We start from the raw sequence: 21,752 nt of genomic DNA, 5'->3' as shown, positions 1-21,752 counted from the left end.
ATCTGCCAAAGAGTTAGCTATTGCTGAATTAGAAGAAAGAACTGAAAAATTGGAATTTTCTATGGCCATTTGCAATGGAGGTTGATGTCACAGGTGGCATGGAAGGAAATAAATTATGTTTACCAAATAATTTTGGGTTGTAGAGGAACTATACATATTTTTTCCATATTTAACAGTGTATTTACCACTATCTAGTTAGGCAGAGAACAAAAACCACCTTGCCAGTAATGAAGGTGTACCACCCTAGGCATTTAGAAAAACAAATAACAAATTATGTTTAAGTGTAAAAGTGAGCTAAGCACTTTAAGTGAGGCTTGAAAAAGCCAAGATAAACAAAATCAGTATTTGAGCTCTAATACATGTTTTGCACATCCACATAATTCTCTAAAAGTTTTCTAAGTAGGAAATTTTATTAAAGGAAACAGCCTCCAATACTCTAATTATTGGCATTATATATTTTTTAAACTTTTATTTAGGTTTAAGAGTCCATGTGCAGTTTTGTTATATAGGTAAACTGCATGTCACCAGGGTTTTGTGTTCAGATTATTTCATCACCCAGGTAATAAGCATAGTACCCCATAGGCAGTTTTTCAGTCTTCACCCTCCTCCCACCCTCCACCCTCAAGTAGGCCCCATATCTGTTGTTTTCTTCTTTGTGTCCATGTGTACACAATATTTAGCTTCCACTTATGAGAGAACATGTGGTACTTGGCTTTCTGTTCCTGCATTAGTTTGCTTAGGATAATGACCTTCAGTTCCATCCATGTTGCTGCAAAGCACATGATCTTGTACTTTTTTATGGCTGTGTAGTATGCTATGGTGTATATGTGTCACATTTTCTTTATCCAGTCTACCATTGATGGGCATTTAAGTTGATTTCATGTTTTGCTATTGTAAATAGTGCTGCAGTGAACATATATGTGCATGTCTTTATGGTAGAACAATTTATATTCCTTTGGATATATACCCAGTCATGAGATTGCTGGCTTGAATGGTAGCTGTTTTAAGTTCTTTTAGAAATCACCAAACTGCTTTCCACAATGGCTGAACTAATTTATTTTCCCACTAGCGGTGTGTAAGCATTCCCCTTTCTCTGCAACCTCGCCAGCATCTGTAATTTTTTGACATTTTAATAACAGCCATTCTGATTAGTGTGATGGCATTTTTTTGATTTGCATTTCTCTAATGATTAGTGATATCAGGTATTTTTTCATATCCTTGTTGGCCATGTGTATATCTTCTTTTGAAAAGTGTTTGTTCATGTCCTTTGCCCACTTTTTAATGGGGTTGCTTGTTTTTTTGCTTGTTAATCTGTTTAAGTTCCTAATGGATTCTGAATATTAGATCTTTGCTGTATGCATAGTTTGCAAATATTTTCTCCCATTCCGTAGGTTGTGTGTTTACCCTGTTGATAGTTTCTTTTGCTGTGCAGAAGATTTAATTAGGTCTCATTTGCCGATTTTCACTTTTGTTGCAATTGCTTTAAGTGTCTTTGTCATGAAATCTTTGCCAGGAATTATTGGCATATTTTCTTGAAGACAGCATCTCTTTTCTAACATTCCATGGGTTCAATCTGATGATCTTGAAGTGATGACTCTTGTTTACCTTTCTCTTCATCGTAGGTCTCAAGTTTCTCATCATTTAATGATTTATACAAGCTCTCATTTGTCTTTTTAATATCACAAAGAATAGAATCCATAGAATAACCAAATTCAATAAGGGCATGCACATTAAATCCTCGTTGATAAAAAAGCCCAAAGGTATGCAAAGCAACCAATTTGCCAGATGCATTAAACACTGGGGAGCCTGAGGACCCATCAGAGAAACAAGTATCATAACTAAGCGTGTGTGTGTTCCAAACCTCTGATAGGAAACTTCTTTGGGTAAACATACAGTATACATTACTGGTGGTATCATAGAGATCTACCAACCCATCTTGACAATCGTTTGGATATTTTTTCAATCGTTCATTTAGAGGAATCACAGTACAACCATCTATTTTCTTGATCTGGCCTTCAGGATGACCAATTAAATAAATCAAACCAGTAGATGGTTGAGGAGAAATCTGTCGCCATAGTCCTGGAGGAAATGCATTTCCATTTTCTTTTAGTTTTAAAATGGCATAATCTAGATTTTCATTGGACACTTTAAGCCATGGCTCAATGGAAAACCAATTGTCAGGAGTAGGGCAGAACTCTGTATAAGTGAAGGTTACCTTCGCACATTTGCTAATTGTATCTGGCCACAAACTTGGATGTGTGTTTCTACCCACCATAAGATGTACAACATGTCGACAGGTGAAAATATAACCACCATTGAAGACAAAGCAAGTAGCATTGCCTGTGTTTCCATTATTGTCCCATTGCATGAACCCAACTGACTTGCTATAATATGTAAGCTGTTCGCAGGTTGCAACTGAAACAGAATTTGCAGTCATTTTTCCGAAGTCCTTTTTATATATGTTGAATTGCTTAGCTGGTGAAAGATTCATTCTCTTTTGTTCTTCCCGAAAATATTTTCTTACCCACTGTGCCTCCTCTTTAAAATTCGGATACTGATGCATTATGGCTTCATTCAACGTTTGATAATTCTTTAAGAGACTAATTGCCTCCTTTTGGACATCCAGATTAATAGCATACCGCCTACCCAGATGCGGCCTCCGTCTAACTTGTGAGTTTATTTGCCTATATTTTCGGGGCAAACTACAAAAGTAATAATTTCTAATCCTGGGAATTGTCTGGTGAGTTTTATCTTTACTATAATGGCTTAGATCCTGAGGTGGGAGAATTTGCTCTCTGCTGTGTTCTACATCTTTGGTCTCTCCATCTTTCTTTGGTTTGTGGACTTTTTTCTTAGACTGTAGCAGACTCTGGTGATTAATTTCATCAGTGGCATTTTCATTCTGTTTAATTTTTTTAAGGATATCTTTCCGTTGTAATGCTTTTTTTTTGAAATGTCCATTTCTAAGACTTTTCCAGATACTTCATCCACCATGGACTGTTTTCCATAAATTTTCTTATGACCTTCCTTTAGTTTCCATTCAAATTCACCTATGTCAGACCGAAAACGGCCATCCTTGCATAAGGCTCCTTCAATAGTCTCACCCTTCAAGGCATAAATACAAAGTTTACTTCCTTTTTCATGAAGTTCGTTGATCTTAACAATCTTCTTTCTTGTCCTTCCTATAGCAACAACATGAAAAAGAATGCATTCCATGTTTGGATTTTCACATTGGCGTAATATGTGTCCATCTTTTTTGCTACTCTTTCTTTGACCAAATGTAATTTTAAAATGAGAATCACTAGGCAGGCACTTGAGAGGCATTCCTAAATTTATATGTCCATCTATTGTCTTTTCTTCATAAACAATAATGTTCTTATTAAACTGATTCTTTATCCTTTCACTGAAATAGTCATTAGCACTCAGGGCTGAGTAGATACTCTCGCTGGGTTTACCATATGCTGTAAACACACTACGGTCTAATTTTCTGGAGTTTCCATTCAACGTAAAGGTGAAACAACATTCTTTATTGTTCAAATTTGGATTCTGCATTTCAAGGGCTGTTTCATGCTTGTTGACTTCACTTTTAAGCTTAAAGGTGCTGCTACACTTTCTTATGCCAGATAGACAATGATCAACAGGTGTGTCAGCATGTGTCTGCTTCATGACAGTATCCTTAAAAAGGAAAGATTAAAGAGGTTAACAAGAATCACCTTTAATAATGTTTTATATTTTTCTAATGATAGAACTAATAGATATTATGAATAAAAATTGGATAATATAATGGTTAACGAATAATGGAGAAAAAATCAATCACTATTCTATCAATTTAGATACTCATTCTACACTTTATTTTAATTTTTAATTTTTTTTCTCTGTATACTTTGATTTTGTTTTCTGATTCTTAAAAGTAGTACTTTGATTTTCAACAAGGGTCCTAAGACCATTTAATGGGGGAAATATCATCTTTGTAACAAATGTGGCTAGAATAACTGGATATCCAGATGCAAAGAAATGAGTTGGACTCCTACCTTATACCTAACTTGAAATGGATCAGAAACAGCCCTCTATTATTTCATATGCAGATATAAATCTTATGTTTCTTAAATACTATGATGCATGTGACTTTATTTTTCACTAGGCAATGTGTCACTACTTTGTGCAGTAAGCAAACTTTGAAACCACAAGTTGAGGGGCTACAGAATATTTCACTGTATAATAATTTGTAATCCATCCTTCCATTGCTGAGTATTTAGATTATTTCCAGATTCTTATTCTAAATATGACAAAACTTCCTACAAACATAACATTTTTGTGTGCACATCTGAATATTTCCCTAGGTCATATTCCCAGGAGTGGAAATACCGCAACTGAGGATGTAAACATATTTTGCAACATATATTCTGCCTAACTGCCTTCCAGAGAATTGTATCAACTCACCCCATCTCTTCTCTCCAGCTGCTCAAGGAGACCAACCTCAATCCTATGGTTGATTCCTTAAAAGGATTTGAGTGTTACTATTTTAAATATTTGCCAATTGATAGATAAAATTCTGTCTAATTTGACAGTTTTTAGAATGTACATTTATTCACTTACTAGTAAAGGTGGACTTACTTATCTTTTAGATATTTGAAAGATCACCTTTCAAGGATTCCCATTAAAAATCTGTTTAGTTTCTGTTCTGTCAATGGTTTTGACAGCACTAAGAAAATATATTAAAATGGCAGATAAATAATAGGATGGGATATATAAATAAATATAAATACTCATATACAATCAGTTGGTAGTAGCCCAGGATACAAGATATTGAGAATCTGATGGCAACAGAAATGAAAAACATAAGTAAAAAATATTATATGACAAGAGTCAACATAACTTGGAAGGAAATCATTGTGAAGTCTGAAGTATTGGATCTAGTCTATATAAATAGAGGAATAAGCCTGGAGAGAGTAAAATCAGGAGGTACAGCTCGGCTTGGATCATTTAGTAGGTAGGTGCAATGGAATGAGCTTAGGTCTTAGGAATAGTGATTTCCTTTTCGTCTTGGGGATCTCCTATCACCTCATGTTTTCATATACTTATTGCCCAAATCTATCTCTGCAGCACTGACCTCTCATCTAAGCTCCAGATATTAATATTTTGTTGCCTCTTTGACATCTACTCTTGGATATGTCAGAGGCATTTCACTCTTAGCCCCTTTAAAACCAGAGTCATAAAATTTAATTGTGCCCCTCTTCCTGTGTTCTTGAATCTGATAATGGTGTCATTACACATTTGACTACTCAAGCTAGTATCCTGTGAATAGTACTCAGCTTCTTCCTTTATCTCTCATATACTGTGTTTGTAAAAAACTGTAAAACATATTATGCATGCAAAAACATTTTATGACACCCTATATTTCATATACTAAACATCCATGTATCTCTTCCCAACCTAAGAAATAGCACACTACGAATCATTAGAGGCATACAGTGTGTCCCTCCTTCATCTTATCTTCCTTTCTCATTCTCATGGACAACCACTAAGTCTGAATTTGTTTTAAAATTATCATTGTCTTACACTTATTTAGGGACATATACATATGTAGTAAAAGTATAAATAGTACACTGTTTCATTTTGCTGGTTTTGATTTTATATAAACAGATCCAGCTGAATATGTTCTTCTGTGATTTGCACTACTTATTTATTTTATTTTATTTATTTATTTTTTTGAGATGGAGTCTCGCTCTGTCGCCCAGGCTGGAGTGCAGTGGCACAATCTCGGTTCACTGCAACCTCCACTTCCCAGGTTTAAGCAATTCTCTGCCTCAGCCTCCTGAGTAGCTGGGATTACAGGTGCATGCCACCATGCCCAGCTAATTTTTTGCATTTTTAGTAGAGACGGGGTTTCACCATCTTGGCCAGGCTGGTCTTCAACTCCCGACCTCATGATCCACCTGCCTCGGCCTCCCAAAGTGCTGGGATTACAGGTGTGAGCCACTGCGCCCGGCCTGCACTACTTTTCTGAGGTTCATTCTAGTTGATGAAATTCTGTATCCATTTTTACAGTTAGGGAGAATTCACTGAAGAAACAAACTGTTTGTGAATATTTCTGTTATTTCTGGGGTTTTTCTAATATAAGCAGTGGCTAATTTTGCTATGAATATCCTCAAAATGTTTCGTGGTGCACATCTACAAGGGTGTCTCTCAAGTATAGACTTAGAAGTGGAATTGCTCAACTTCAGAAATAGATTTTATCAATAAATATTTGAAGACATGAGGCAGTAGGAGAGCAATGAGAAAAAGAAAATGAGTAATCATCTTTATTATAATAGATATTGCCATATTATTTAACATAATGGTTGTACCACCTTGCACTTGCACCAATGAGAAATGAGAGTTCTCATTATTCTATGTCTTTATCAAAGCTTGGTGTTATCCATATTTTAATGTTTACCAATCTTGTGGGTGTGAAATAGCATCTTACTGAGGGTTTAAACAGTAGTTTCCTAATTACTAATGAAATTGAACCCTTTTTCACACTTCAGTCTCTAAAATGCTTGTTTATGTCTTTTGTTCATTTTTATACTGGATTATTTTTCTTTTTATTATTGATTCTAGGAGTATTTTAAATATTGTAGACACAAATTGTTTATTCATCATATGTGTTAAACATCTATTCTGAATTTCTTCTTGATTTTTCATTCTCAGGTGTCATAAAGGAGTTAATTTTAATGTTGTCAAGTTTATTAATCTTTTTATACCATTAGAACACCTTTCACAGGATAATTGTTTTTTTTTTTTTTCAAAAAATTGTAAAGGTTGCTTTTACCATTCAAGTTTTTAATCTGGAATTATTTTTTGTATATAGTTTCAAGTAGGTATCACTTTTTATTTTTTGCATGTGGATAACTAATTACTCCAGCGATGCTGACTGAATTGTTCATTCTTTCTCCACTGATCTGTACTGTCAGTTTTGCCACATAAGATTGTTATGGGTTGAACTGTGTCCCCTCAAAATTCACGTTATAGTCCTAATCCCTAGTACCTCAAAATGTGATACTTATTTGGATATGCAGTTCTTGTTGATATACTTAGTTAAAAATGAGGTCACACTGCAGTAGGATGGGCCCCTAATCCAATACCCTTGATATCCTTAGAAAAGGTGGAAATATAGACATAGAGACAGATATACACAGAGGGAAGATGAGGTAAACAGCCATAGGAAAAACATGGCCAACTACAAGCTAAGGAGAGAGTCCTGGAACAGATCTTTCCCTCACAGCCCTAACAGGTCACAAACTCTGCTGACATCTTGACCTTGTACTTTGAACCTCCAGAATCATGAGACAATGCATTTCTGTTGTTTAAGCCAAACAGTCAGTGGTACTTTATTACCCCTAAGAGACTACATAGTCTGGACTTTTCTAAGAAAATACATTATGTAGAGCCCTCATTATCTAATCACCCATCAAAGCCCCATCTCTTAATGCCATCACCTTGGAGATTAGGATTTAAACATATGAATTGTGGGGGATGCAAAGATTCACACCATAGCACAAACTAATACAAAGATATTGTCACATCTTGAAATTTGTGAGTCTGTCTCTACTCTCTCTGTTCTATTCCAATGGTATATTTTTCTGTATATTCATGAAATATTGTCTTAATTTTGAACTTTTCTACTCATTAGTATATCTTGACATTGATTTATGTCTAATTTTCATGCCTTCAGCAAAATAATTTTCTCCATAAATGGTTAACAAATAATTTTTACATTTATTCCCAGGTAAATAATATTTTTCTAGGCATTATAAAATAATTTTTGATGATTACATTTTCTGATATTGCTGACTAAGCTAAATCCCTTGTTTTGTAAATATCAACCTTACCCCTAGCCAATATGCTACTTTACAATCATTCTAATATTTTATCTATAAATATTTTTTGTTTCAAAAATAGATATGATACCATCTGTGGATATTTCATGAATATGCTTTGTTCCCTTCTTTTCAATCCTCAAATATTATATTTTACTATTTTTTCTTATCACACTGCATTGGCTAAATTAAATTTTATTTACCAGCTAAATAAAGGCAGTAATAGTGAGCACTCCTCTATTCTCCCTCATTATAAGGGAAATACTTATAATGATTCATTATTTAACATGATGTTCCCTGTGAGATTTTTGAAGATGCTCTTAATCTGGCTAAGAAAACTTCTGGTATGTTTATATTTATGTATTTGATAGTAATAGGGGCAGCCAAGATAAAGTAAGCCCATTATAGCCCATTATTTCCACTAATTAAAACTAAAGCCTTTGGAAAAATAAAAAAAAGCAGCATCCTGAGCTTCTACTTTGGCCACCATGGAATAACATAGAACTAATTTACACTCCTGCCTGAAAATCCTGGAGAAATGGACAAAATATACAAAATGGTTTCTAAGACATTGAGCATTAGTCAAAGAAGGACAGTGACACCTGAGAAACAGAAAAACAATGATGCAAACTCTATGACTGCCCCAGCTTACTGCCTGAAAAGAGGTTCTAGGCCATGGTGCAGGGAAAATAATCCAGGCAAAGCTCAGTAGCAACTGAGTTGAGGAAAAGGAACCAAGTTCTGGGAAGCCAATGGGTTTAGCTTTCAAAGGGCATGAGAGGACTGTACAGAGAGGGTCCCCATTAAGTCTTCAGATGACTAGTGATCCGCACATGCATGTGAGGAAATCACCTAAGTCAGGGAAATCAGCTACCCAAAAAGATTAGAAGGAACAATCCCTGGAGATCTTACAGGGCTGGGAATAGTTGCTGTTCCCACCAGACATAGGGAAAACATCATAATTCGTGAGGCATTGAGTACAATACTAAAAAGAACATTGCCTCAGCAATAGGGATATATTAGCTCTGTAATATACAGGCAAAACATTACAATAAAAGAAAACTACAGACCAATATAAACATAAATGCAAGAACTAATAGGTAAATACCAGGAATGCAAGGTTGGTTTAATTTTGAAAAATATATCACTGTAATAAGCCAATTAGAATAATTAAAATTTCTATATATACACAGAATCATCTCAACAGACATAGAGAAAGCATTTGGTAAGCCTGACATCTATTTCTAATAATATCAGCAACCTAGGAATAAAAGGAAACTTCTTCAATCTCATGAAGAACAGTTATGAAAAACTTACAGGTAACATCATACTTAATTGTGTAGGATTGAATGCATTCCCAAGACTAGAAAAAACACAAGAATGTTTGCTCTGGCAGAATCTCTTCACCATTGTGATGGAAGTTTTAGCCAGTGCAATAAAAAACAGAAAGAAATAAAAGGCATCTGGATCAGAAAGAAATTAGTAAAATTATCTTAATTCACAGATGACAGGTAATCTATGAAGAAAACTCTGACAAGATATGCAAGACTTTTGTCCTAAAATATATTGTAGGAAATTAAACAAGACCTGGCTGCCTTCCCCACTTCAGGTTCTGCTGAGTGATCAAATGCAGCCTTCAGGAGCCCCCTTGGAACCAAGGGGAGGAGCAGGCTGGCAAGAAGAGGGATGCCCCAGGTCTGAAGGAGTGAGGCAGAAGAACAGGACCTGGAGGCAGGGAACCTAAGGATGATTCACACTCACTTCCTGGAACTGAATCAAAAGGAAAATTCCACCTCTCCACAGTCAAGTAACAAAAGGATCAGAGGCTCCTACTTTTGCAAATTATGCCCCCAACTCCCGCTTTCCACTGCATTGCAGATGAAACATGGAACGTACCTCTAGTTGGTCCTCTCCCACAACCAGTGAAACTGGTTGTGGGCCACTACTTCATTTACATAGGGTGTAAACAAATTAACCAATGAGAAACCTCTAGAGGGTATTTAAATCCCAGAAAATTCTGCAACCAGTGCTCTTGAGCCCCTTGCTCAAGCCTGCTCCCACTCTGTGGAGTGTACTTTCACTTCAATAAATCTATGCTTTCGTTGCTTCTTTCTTTTGCTGCTTTGTTTGTATGTTTTTACTAAGTTTTTCTTTAAAATGCCAGGAACCAGGACAACTTTTAGTCAAGACCCTCCACTGGTAACAGGAGGAAGATTGGGGAGTCACTCTCTCACTCCCAAACCTCAGAAGAAGGCTTTGCCTGGGGTGCGGATTCCTTGAGGGCCATGACAGGGTACTAAGTGGCCTGAGGATTCAGTGCCAGTCCCAGCTTGCCCTGTGAAACCTCTGAGGGAGGTGGTAGGGTCCAGAGGGAGGAAGCACACATCCAGGCTCTGCTACATGTACCACCCACTGTGTGACCTTGGGCTACTTGTTTAACATCTCTGAGCTGTGCTTGGTAAGTGAGATAATATATGTGAAAGGCCAGGCTCTTATGGGGACCCTTGATAAGTGTGAAGGGGGTGGAACCTTTTGGGGTAATCATACTTGCATCCCTAAAGGAGGCTTGAAAAACCTGCCCTCCTCCTACTCTCCTCAGAAACTATCAAAAAAGCAAATGTGTGAAACAAATGTAATTGTTCTTTCCACATTTTGATGGGACCTGAGTTCCTAAGGAGGCAGTACAGAAAAGTCCCCATGCCAAAAAAGAGTGGAAGTGGAAGGAGGGTCTAGGGATAGCAAATTCCAACTCAAACATGTCTCTTCCTTTCCAAGGTTGTGGGAAAGTATGTGGTAGTGATGGTGGGTTTTCTGCTTAAGGTATAGCAAGATCTCTAACTAAATAGGGTAAATGAAATATCTGGCTCATTCAGAGGGCAGGCAGCTCCCCTGTGACTTTACCCAAAGACATTCAAAGCAACTGCACGTAGTTTGTTTTCCCTCTAAGTGAGAAAGGGGTAAGGTTACAATTGTGTGTGCATCTCCCATTGAGATGTTCACCTGATTCTATCACTGCCTCAGAGACCTGGTAAAAATCCTGGGGCTTGTCAAATGGAGAAAGGGATGCCCAGGTCCAGAAGGGCTTTGCCCATGACCTCTCACGTTCAGAGTCTACTGGAGAGCCAGGACTCCACCTGCCTGACAGTCCCAGTCTGGGTCTGAGTTCTTGCCACCATTCTGCATCAGAATCACCTGGGGGTTTCTTGAAACACAGATTGCTGAGCCCTAACCCAGAGGATCTGACTTAATATATCTGGGTTGAGGCTGCAGTTTGTGTTGATTCTGCCATCCTAGGGTCCAGGCTTTGAGAACCCCTGACTTAAGGCAAAGGACAGCTGACCAGGCCTAGCTACCTTAGCTCCTGTCTACTCTGAGGCCTTTCCTTGATGGCCCTCAACTGCCTTCTCCTCAGTTAAGAGTCCTAGAAGCCAGTCACTCTTCCCTCTATAGCTCTGGGCTCCAGAAAAGGGGCTCACATGGAAAAGGAGGACCTGGCTCTTTTGAATGTCCCTTCACTGAGCCCTAGAATGCTCTGTGGAAAGGGCCTTTGGGACACAGCATTTCACCTTACCAGGAGGGGAGTGTCTAGAATTAAAATTAGAATAAATTATTGGATTGGGTAATCTGCACTCACTGTATGCCTTGTAAGAGTTCATGTGTGGTCAGGCATATTTGGAGATGCCTGTTACTCTTTGTTGGTAAGAATGAAAGAGTTTTGAATCAGCAGAGTTTAGAGCAACATGTTCTGTCAGCAAGTTAGCTAGAGAAGCAGAAATGACTGAGGAATAATAAGGAGGAAGTGACTAAGGCCCAGGACACAAGCAAGAGTCTAGGTGGAATCTGAGTAGAGATTCTAAGATTCTGGAGTCTTCTATGTACCTTCTCAGTCTCGAGGCCTTGGGGCAGAGCAGGAATTGACCACATTCACAGCATTCCCAAAGTGAGATTATGCCCAACCCCTGTCAAGATAGCCAAAGAGGCAGATAATGCACCGGGAGGTAAATATCCAAGTGAAACAGAGTAGGGACGGGACTCTGCCTCCACCACCAATAATGCATTTTTCCACACCCGCTGACTACCAGAACTTGCACCTCCACTGGTGCCATCCTCACTGGCTGTAAGACCTTAAAGAAACTAAGATAAGAAGCATTCTACCATAAATCTCATTCAAGGGAGTTAACTATCGCTTGCATGCACACAGGACTTTACCTCATTGCTTGCCTCATTATAATGTGAAAATCCCCACCCAGGGAGGGGCTTATCCACCATTTTTTGATCATGTGATGTAAGTACTAACATGATATCTCACTGGGCCTGCACACTCTACACTCCACCCAACACATGCAATGATATTAGCACACATCATGCTTTTCATGTCACCATGTTTAAAACAGCAAAAAGACCTCTCCTTGGGGAGCCATCTGGAGAACTCTCACTCCAGTGCTGTCTCCCTTGTATTCAAGAATAAGCCCCTAATAAAGCCTTGTCTGGGAAACTCACTTGGCCTTGTGTCAATTTCTATTGCATGGGAGACTAAAAACTTGTGGCTGGTAACACAAGAAGCTGGGTGTTTTAGTGTGATGGATGCCACAACAGTGGCAAAGATGGGGAACTGGATGACAGGGTGGGACCTGCAGGTGTTAAAAGCAGAAACAGCATGGATATGAGTAGTGGGTTCTGGAATAGTACAGAACCTTCCTATTCCTTGACTTTCTGTAACTTTTCTCCAGATTGTAACAGACTCAACCCTTGTCTTTCCCTGGCCCCTACTTCTAAGCCTGGCCAGGATTGGGGAAAGAATAGCATAAAGAAAGAGAGAAAGTGGCCCCCATCCCACCTCTCTGACCCCTCTTGTCTGATGAGGAAAACCCAGGCATGTTCCTTAGAGAATTCCAAGTCTAATGGAAGGGACACAGGTACTGATTAGTGAGTCAACAAGCACTAGACCTATTGGTCAGTCAACAAGCACCCTCCCATCTCTGAACCTTTGTACTTGCTGCTTTCTCTATCTTCAATGTTGTTCCTCTAGATATTTCCATCTAGGACTCACCTCCTCACTCCTTTCAGGTCTCTGATATCACCTTATCAGAGAAGCCAATTATCATCACTTCCAAAACAGCCTCCGCCATTCTCTTTTCCCTTCTGCCCATATCAAAACACACACACACACGTGCATGCACACACACAAACACACACAATTTATTTTTCCTTTCTCCCTCTACAGTGTCAGCTCCAAGAGAACAAGGATATCACTGTATTCACTGGTATATCCTTGGTACCTGTGACGTACCAGGCACGTAGGTTTGCAAGAAATGTTCATTGAATAAATGATCAAAGTGATTGAATGAATATCTACTATGTACTCACCACTGTCCTGGCCAATTAGAGACAAGGAAGAAAAAGGTGAAGTTCCTGTCAGTGCTAAGGTGCTTGGGTTTTAGGGTCAAAACCTACTTGTCATTTCTGCTCCCTCTCTGGCCTCCACAGTTTAAGCCCTACATTCTCCATCTCTTTTCCTTCACACCTCTCATCCACTCCATCCCCTCCTTTCTGCCCCTTCAGCTCCCAGTCTCAGGCCACTGCAGGCCCCCTCCTCTTTAGCCTGGATGTTTTTGGAATAGCCTCCACTCTCAACTCTTCTATCCCTTCAAGCATCTTCCCATCCCCTCTTTTCCAAGGCCCATGGGGCTAGAGTGTTCTGGCCCCTGTCCACCCCTCCCTCTGCCCCACCTTCTGCTGCTCAGCTCCTCTCCCCTTGGTCCCAGCTACAGTGATCACTCAGGCCCTGGACAGGAAGCCCTAGCCATTCTCAGGGCTTGTGCATTCACCATTCTGTCTGGCCTTCCCTTGGGTGTCTTCAGGGCCACTTCAGAGGCCTCTTGACTTCCCTAGCCAGAGCAGCACTCCAAGGCACACACTTGCCACTTTCTGTTACCTTTGTATGTTCTTGATCCACTAGCGGAAACTTTCTATTTGTCTGTTTCCTGGATAATCTCTTTCACTCTTTAAAATGTAAGGTTCACAAGAGCTGGGACTCTGTCCTTCTTTCACATGCCTAGTCCCTAAAGTAGAAGCTGGTCAGTAAAGTTTGCCGAGGGGCCAGGCTTCAAATGCATTCTGAACAAATGCCTCCCCTCTGTTTTCTGTCAAATTGGAAAACATTTCCCTCTAGGTGTGGTGAGACTCCCATAAGATGTGTCTAATGTGCCCGGCAGACTGTTGCATCTGGCATACATAAGTCCCAATAACTTATGATCTTGACCATCCAGTTTCCAGGGGACTCTAAGTCTGGGGGACGCTGATAGAGACATGACTCCATCTGTGCAGAGCTTTTGTCTGGGGAGGGAGATTCCAGTGCTAGAGGTTTCTCTTTTGAGGAGTTTATGTAGGGTGGAGGAAGCAAGGGTTTCTCGTCAAAGGGGCAAGACATACTCCAGAGACCCAGAGGTAATAGCAGCCACTCACAGTTCTCTGGACAATCTTAAAGCTGCATGATGTCAGGATGACTAACCTCTGTCACTTGTGCCTTGTACTTCTGATCTTTCTAGTTCTCACCTTGTCTGGTGGCCTTGGAGAGAATAATGCACCAGTCACATTGCCCCTTCAATCACCCACTCCCTGCTCTGCCTTCATCCACCAGGTTTGCCTATTCTCCCAGGTACCCCACAGCAAAAGAAATTAAACAAGACCAAAATAAATGGAGAATATATCTTGTTCAAGATTGGAAGACTCAACATGGTTAAGATGCTAATCATCCACAATTGTGTTAATTTTTTTACACAATTAACACACAATTTACACAAACACAAACTTTGATCCAGATATTGCACCATACAAAAAAATTAATAAAACTTAAAATCAATTGCAGACTAAACCTAAAACTACAAAACTCTGGAAGAAAACTAGAAATGTTTTGTGATCTTAGATTTAGCACAGTTCTCTGATGTAAAAGCAAAAGCATGATCCACAAAGAGAAATATAGAGAAAGTGGACTTCATCAAAGTTGAAAACTTTTCCCTCCCCAAACAGGACTAAGAGGTTGAAAAGACAAGCCACACAGAGATAAAATATCAGGAATTATCACAAATATTATGAGAAAAGCAATATGACAAAGGACTTGTTTCCAAAATATGTAAAGCCCTCTCAAAACTCAGCAATAACTAACAAGTATAAAATGGGAAAAATATTTTAATAGACACTTCACCAAAGATATGTGGATGATATAAACACAGGAAAAGATGCTCAAATCATGAGTCATTAGTGAAATACAAATTAATACCACAAAACGATGCCATTACATACCTATGAGAATGAATAAATCAGAAAAACTTTGTGTTGACAAGAATATGAAACAACTGGAACTCTCACACATTGGTAACGAGGATGAGAAATCATACAGCCATTTTGTAAACATTTTGATAATTTCTTATAAAATTAAAGTTATGTCATACACTTTCCATGACAGCAATTCCACTGCTAGGTGAACCCAAGAGAAATGAAAACTAATCTTCATACAAAAACCTGCAGGCAAATGTTCACAACAGCTTTATATACAAAGTCCCCAAACTGGAAACAATTCAAATGTTCTTAAGGGAGTGAATGGATAAACAGATTTTGATACATTCACACAGTGGAATGCTACTCATCAATAAAAAGAAAAAACCTATCAATGCATGCAACACTCATAAATCTTAAATGGAATGTTCTAAGTCAAAGAAGCCAGACTCAAAGGGTATGATTCAGTGTATGTTCCATTTATATGATGTTCTGGAAAAGTTAACACTAGAGTAATGAACAGATTAGTGGTTGCCAGGGACTGGGATGAATAGGGGACAAGTGGGGAGAACAGGAAATTATACAGAGTGATGGAACCACACAAGAAATTATTTAGGGTGATGGAACTGCTTTGCTTCTGGATTTTGGTCATGGTTACATTACTGCAGGCATTTGTTATAAGCCATTCAACTGTATACCAAAAAGACTGAATTTTACTGTATATGAAATACATAAATTTAAAGGAAACAATAAAAGTTAAAGCCTTTCAAATAATCTGTAAGACAATTAATTGGGTGTGGGGGTTTTTGTGTTCATTTCTATCATCTTTTTTTGTATCTTCTACTTTTGCCACTTTTTCTGAATTTATATTCCCTTGCTTTGTTGCCTCCTTTACTTTGATTTTTCCCTCTCATTCTATTTTCTAGACGAACAGTTTGGCAGTTTTATACTCTAGTTCTGTTCTATAATTGGATGCCCTAGACTAGTACTGCCCAATAGAATGTCTGCAGTGACGGAAATGTTCTACATCTGCACTGTCTAATTCCACAGCCACATGTGGTTCTAAAGTACTTGACACGTGATATAACTGAGAATTTGTACTATTGACCTTTTTCATTATTTGATTTTAGTTAAGTTGAATTTAAGTTTAAATTTACATAATCACATGTGATTAGTGGCAATTGTCTTGAACGAAATAGCCCTAATCATTTTAACATTAATATTTAACTTAACAAAGTCTTAAGTGAATTGAATAACTCCTCCTAAGCAATACAAAGATAAAGTCTGTAAACACATCTCCTTTATTTACAGAAGGAAATCCAAAAACCTACACATGGAATTCAAAGAAAAAAAAGATACTGCAGCTATTTTCCAGAAAGCTATTCTACCTCTCTCACACTTTTTAGGAGCCATACACGTATGGAAATGAATTCATGACAGCTTAAGAATATCTATATGTGCCCTCTCAGTCACAAGGTTTTGTGTTGAAATGGGTGAGCTACTTAAGTTGGGACAATTAGATGGCAAAGAGAAGTTTCCTCAGGAAACCAGGATAGACTCATTATAGGGAGAGTAAAGCATCTGATATTACTGCAGCTCTATTTGTCACTATGCAGAAAGCCAGCCAGGGGATAACATGAAAAGCAGAACACAGAGACTGAACACACAAACAAGTCCTTAAAGAAACTGTATACCACTGAATTAAGAGCTCAGCTGAATTCTGGAATGTCCACTCATGTGAACCAGTGAATCCATTTTATTGTTTCACAATTAGAAAATATTTTTACTGGAAATGTGGAAAGCTCTTATTGATATAAAGCCTACTGTGATCTTGGCACCATACTACCTTACCAGTATAGAAAACAGTATTTGCCTACCATATTCTTGAATTCTCCTTATAAAGCATCAAATGCAGCTATCCTGTTCCCCAAATATGTTTTCCTGTGTACATGACTTTACTTAGGCCATTCCTTCATCCTTGATACACTAGTGAAATGTTATTCATTCTTTTTAAAAAATAACTTAGTTTTAGACATACAAAATGCATAATTAATGTACATAATTAATGTATACAACTTGATGAGTATGGAGATACATTATAACCACAATCTATGCCATCAACCTATCTATCACCTCCCAAAGTCTCTTCCTGCCCTCTTATTATTTTTGTAATTAGAACACTTAACATAAGATCTATCATTTTAGCAACAACTTGAGTATACAACAGTGTTATTAACTATAGGCACCCATGCTGTACAGATCCCTAGAACTTATTCACCTTGTATAAGGAAACTTTGTACCCCTTGACTAATACATCCATTTTTCTCTATTCCCAGCCCAACAACCACTTCGACACCTATGAGTTTGACAATTTTAGATTTATTATTCATTAATAAATCATTTCTCATATGACGCTGCTGTAGTTTCCTAAGTCTGAATTAAGCATTCTTCTCTCTGTACTCTAAAATCACTTGTTTATGTCTCAATTTTGTATTATCATTTTGCATATTTTGAGCAAAATAGTGTGGGTCAAAAACCATTCTCTGCAGTCTGATGGACTAGGTTTAAATCCTTGCTCTGAAGTCCATTACTTCTGCAACTATAAGCAAGTTGAGATTCAGTTTCTTCTTTTATAAAATAAGTATGATAATAATACCTACTGCATAGTTCTATTAAGTGTTAAATGAGATAATACATATGATGGGACACAATTCTAGGCACACAGTGTTTCCTCAGAAAACATTAGCTAATTATTTTTGCCTGTCTACACTTTCCAAGACTTTAAGTGTCTATATTGTTTGTTAGTCATCTTGTTGTCTTAACATACGTTTAGCATTGTTAACTCATAACCTATCATTTTGCTTTCCACAAGCACTTATGTGTATGAGCTCCCCAAATATATTTTAAACTACCTAAGAGAAGGGCTTATAACGACCATTGTTTAAGAACTTATCTCCAAGAACCTCATATGGCACTATAGTTAGACTATCACTCCTCTGAGGAGTTGTAAAAAAGTAGATATACCTTTGAAACTTCAGGTCTAGTCCTCTGGTCATCTTCCATAGCGCTAAATGACTTGTTTTCTTCAGTCTTCATGGAATTCATGATGAGTTCAAAGAGAATGTAACTAACTTCTACTACTCGATAAGATGGAGAAACAAGGATTGAATTTATTCTGCCACCTGAAATGTCTAAAAAAACCAAAAAAACAAGATCTATGAAATAACCACTTTCAAACACTGGAGATCAGGTGGTGTGGGACCTCATCTCTGATATCTGAGAAGAAAATCATATGAGGTAAGCCCTATGGCTATTTAGCTTACTGTATGGAGTTTCCAAGGCATATCTTAGGAAGGAGAAACAGGCAGAGTCTAGCAGTTTCCCTGAGTTGAGAAGACAAGCAGGGAGTTTTGGGAGGCCAAGATGACTGGAGCTTGTACGACAGAGTACTAGGGAGAAGACAGCCACAGGAGCACACAGTATCAGAGATCTGCAGTGGGTATCCCTTGAGATTTCAGCTTGGTCAATGCATGAGTGGAACGAAACTGTTGAAAAGGAACAGGAAAAGAAGTACCCCAAAGAAGCAGATGTAACAATTTCTGAGGCTCATACAGGACTGTGTATAATTTCAATTCCCAAAAATCCGACTAGAAAACTTCAGAATTCATGAAGTATCAGGGAGACTACTCTGAAAGGTATTTCTTCCGCAGTAGGACAAAATTAGCCCTAGTTCTGCTCCCACCTAATAAATAAAAGCAAGCTTTGAAAGTATAAAATGGTTTCCATGTAAAATATCAACATACTAGAACAAAGCTCAAGAATATTGATAGGAATGTAAAAATTTCTGGCACCCAAAGTTGTGAAATTAACAAAGCTTGATATCTAATAAAAAAATCAGCAGGCACTTAAAAAGTGGATAAATATGACCCATAATGACTAGAAATATCAGTGAATAGAGAGAGGTCCAGAAGTGAGAGAGAAGATAGAACTAGTAGTCAGAAACATTAAAAGTCATTACCTTGAATTTCTGGCCAAAATGGAGTAACAGGGACTGGATTTCCCCCTAGTATGAAAACAGAACAAAACAAAAAAGAGCAAAACATATGAAACAATGGTTTGCAAGGAACTGGACATTATGCAATTAAGGACAGTGACAATTGAAATCTATCCTATAATCCACTTTAGCAGACTACCTTGAGGAATTCCAGGCCAGTGTGGCAAGGAAGGGCAGCAAGACAAAACCAGTAGGAATTCCAGATTTAAGGAGACAAAGCTGAGAGACCAAGGTGACAAGAGGTCACAGGCCAAAGACATGGTGGGAGACCTGCACAGAGAGGGAACTCTGGATATATGAAGAGGGTTCCCCTAAAGCATTCAGCTGTGTACTGATCAGAGCAGCAGCTGAGAAAACTTCCCAAGGCCAGGAAAGAACCACCCTAAAACTGTCATAGTCTAACTTTCCACCAACCCTCTCCCTGTAACCCTTTTAGGGATCCCCATTTCCTCATTTCTAGATTAAGGACTTTGGCTCAGATGAAACTTTTATTGTTAGTGTGAATTGGTTCCTCTGAGCTTTTTAAAAAGGATTCCAGATCCCACCCTCACAGACTCTGATTCAGTATGTCGGGGTGTGGCTATGGAATCTGCATTTTTACCTGCCTCATTCCACAACCCCCGCCTCAAAGGCGCACCAAGTTCTTTGAACAGCTGCCTCTGTCACCGCAGGATGACCTCAATGCTTTCCTAAAGCCCCAGAACCTGTGAAGGTAACCTGTGCTTGAAGCTGTGCTTGCTTACAGAAACAGAGACTGGATGTCAGTAACCACCGTACTACAAGATGGGAAACGAACTTAGAAGCGCTACCCTAACCCGAATCCTTGCTAATTACCATACCTCAATCTGTGCCTCGGGGAGAAACGCAGCTTGCTAGGCACATGTAGTGTTGGGTGGCAACAGAAAATAGAAGACTGCCACATTCAGCTGTTTCTGGAAAGCCCCATCTCTTTCCAGAAATCCTTGCTTTCCAACTACGTGCCCTAAAAGACCTTAAGAAGCACCCTCACACTACACTCCAGGCACTTTGAGCAGGAGCTCTCCTACTCCATTCCTTGATCAGTGAATAGTTTCTGCTCTGCTTAACCGAACCTGGTCTCCTTCTATGGGCGCGAACGGCACCGGGCAGGGAAAGGACCCACCAGGGTCAAACGACCCTCTCGAGATTCAGGAACACCCAGATGATCTCTAAGTATCTCTTCAGGAGTACAACTCTTGGCCTTTGAAGCTGAGACAGGGGGAAGGGAATTACAACGGGCGGCTGCCCAGCTCCCCATCCAAAACCCCCTTGACTTTGGGCTGAGGTCCTTCTGCCTACTGCCCTTGTCAGCCATCCCCCTAAGAACTCCAGGTCCGACCCGGGAAAAGAAAAACCACTCACAGAACCGGAGAGTCTGTCCACACGGTGCAAGTGCCCGTCAGTGCCCGCCGCTCTGGATTCGCAGGTGCTGGAAAGACTGCTCTTTTATATCTCTCAGCTGAACTTTTCCCGCCTAGAAGGGCTCGCCCGTGCGCGGCAGGAGCCTGGGAACTGACACTCTCGCTGGCCAATGGACGAAGAGTCTCTGGAGGCTGTTTTTCTCTCATTGGATGTAAATGACTCATCTCTCATCCACTTTGGAAGCCAATTATCATCACTCCAGACAGTGATTGAAGGGAAGGACCGGATGAGCGCGCACGCCTGTGCGCGCGCAGGTGGGTCTGAAGGCCGGGCCGAGGGGACTGCGCGCCAACCCGCCCACCCTCCCTATTTGTCTGGATGACCCTTCCCGGTCTCAGTGATCCCCTCCCCGGCACCACTCAGTCCACGGCCAGTTCCCGCGTCCCAGGATAAACTAAGCAATCACTGTCCTGCTCTTTCCCGCTCATGGGCGTCCCCTGTCTCCCAGTGGAGGCTAGGGAGGAGCTGCACGGTAGCTGGGCGGAGTGGGAGGTGCCTGGAGGTTTCGCGCTTTCTCCGACTTTTGATTGCCAGCGCGCTGGCGGGAGCAGTGCGCTGGCGGAAGCTGCAGGGCGAATAGCCCGCCAAGTTGCTTAGGTGTGTGGCAGTTGCTGCCTTTCTGCAGCGGCGGGGTGGGCGACGGTGGCGGAATGAGCATCCAGGCGGGATCCTTTGGCGGCAGCAGCAGAGAGAGCTCCACCCGGATAATGCAGAGGCCCAGGCTCCAGCGGACTTCAAGTCCCAGAGCAGGCTGCACCCGCGTCTGCGTGAAGTCTAAAGGGACTTGGCCTGATCACAAATGAGCTAACTTCGCGGCGGGGCTGGCGAACACAGACAATGCCAGCCTGGAGGAGGAAGTGGCCAGCACTGCTTGGGCCTCGTTCCCAGGACGCGCATTACTGAGTGCGGTACTTTACCCTTTGGATGAAGACTCCAGAGTTCGACCTCCCCAAACTGATATCAAAGAAGTGCTTTGCATGGGGCTTGAGAAAACATCTTACTGTTTAAGAAAAGAACGTCTTACTGTCTGAGAAGCTGAATAGAATGAGATGCCATCAGTATTGGGTATTATTTTTCAGAAGTTGCTCAAAGAAGGAGAGAAGATGGTTGATTAAGTGGGGATG

At 39.7% G+C, this 21,752-nt stretch overlaps 1 protein-coding gene across 1 annotated transcript; it reads right to left on the bottom strand.

The window, feature by feature from the left end:
- Positions 1-443: 443 nt before the first annotated feature.
- FAM111B (FAM111 trypsin like peptidase B) lies at positions 444-20,949 on the bottom strand. The gene is given in 5 exon segments (XM_003317993.6): positions 444-2,952; positions 2,955-3,675; positions 18,159-18,325; positions 19,153-19,197; positions 20,569-20,949. Coding segments are annotated over 3 exon segments (2,202 nt in total). The 5' UTR covers positions 18,240-18,325; positions 19,153-19,197; positions 20,569-20,949; the 3' UTR covers positions 444-1,552.
- Positions 20,950-21,752: the final 803 nt, after the last annotated feature.

Source organism: Pan troglodytes, chromosome 9, assembly GCF_028858775.2.
Source record: "Pan troglodytes isolate AG18354 chromosome 9, NHGRI_mPanTro3-v2.0_pri, whole genome shotgun sequence".
Lineage (NCBI taxonomy): Eukaryota > Metazoa > Chordata > Mammalia > Primates > Hominidae > Pan > Pan troglodytes.
The sequence above is the reverse complement of the archived record's forward strand: the minus strand, read 5'-3'. Positions and strand labels throughout refer to the sequence as shown.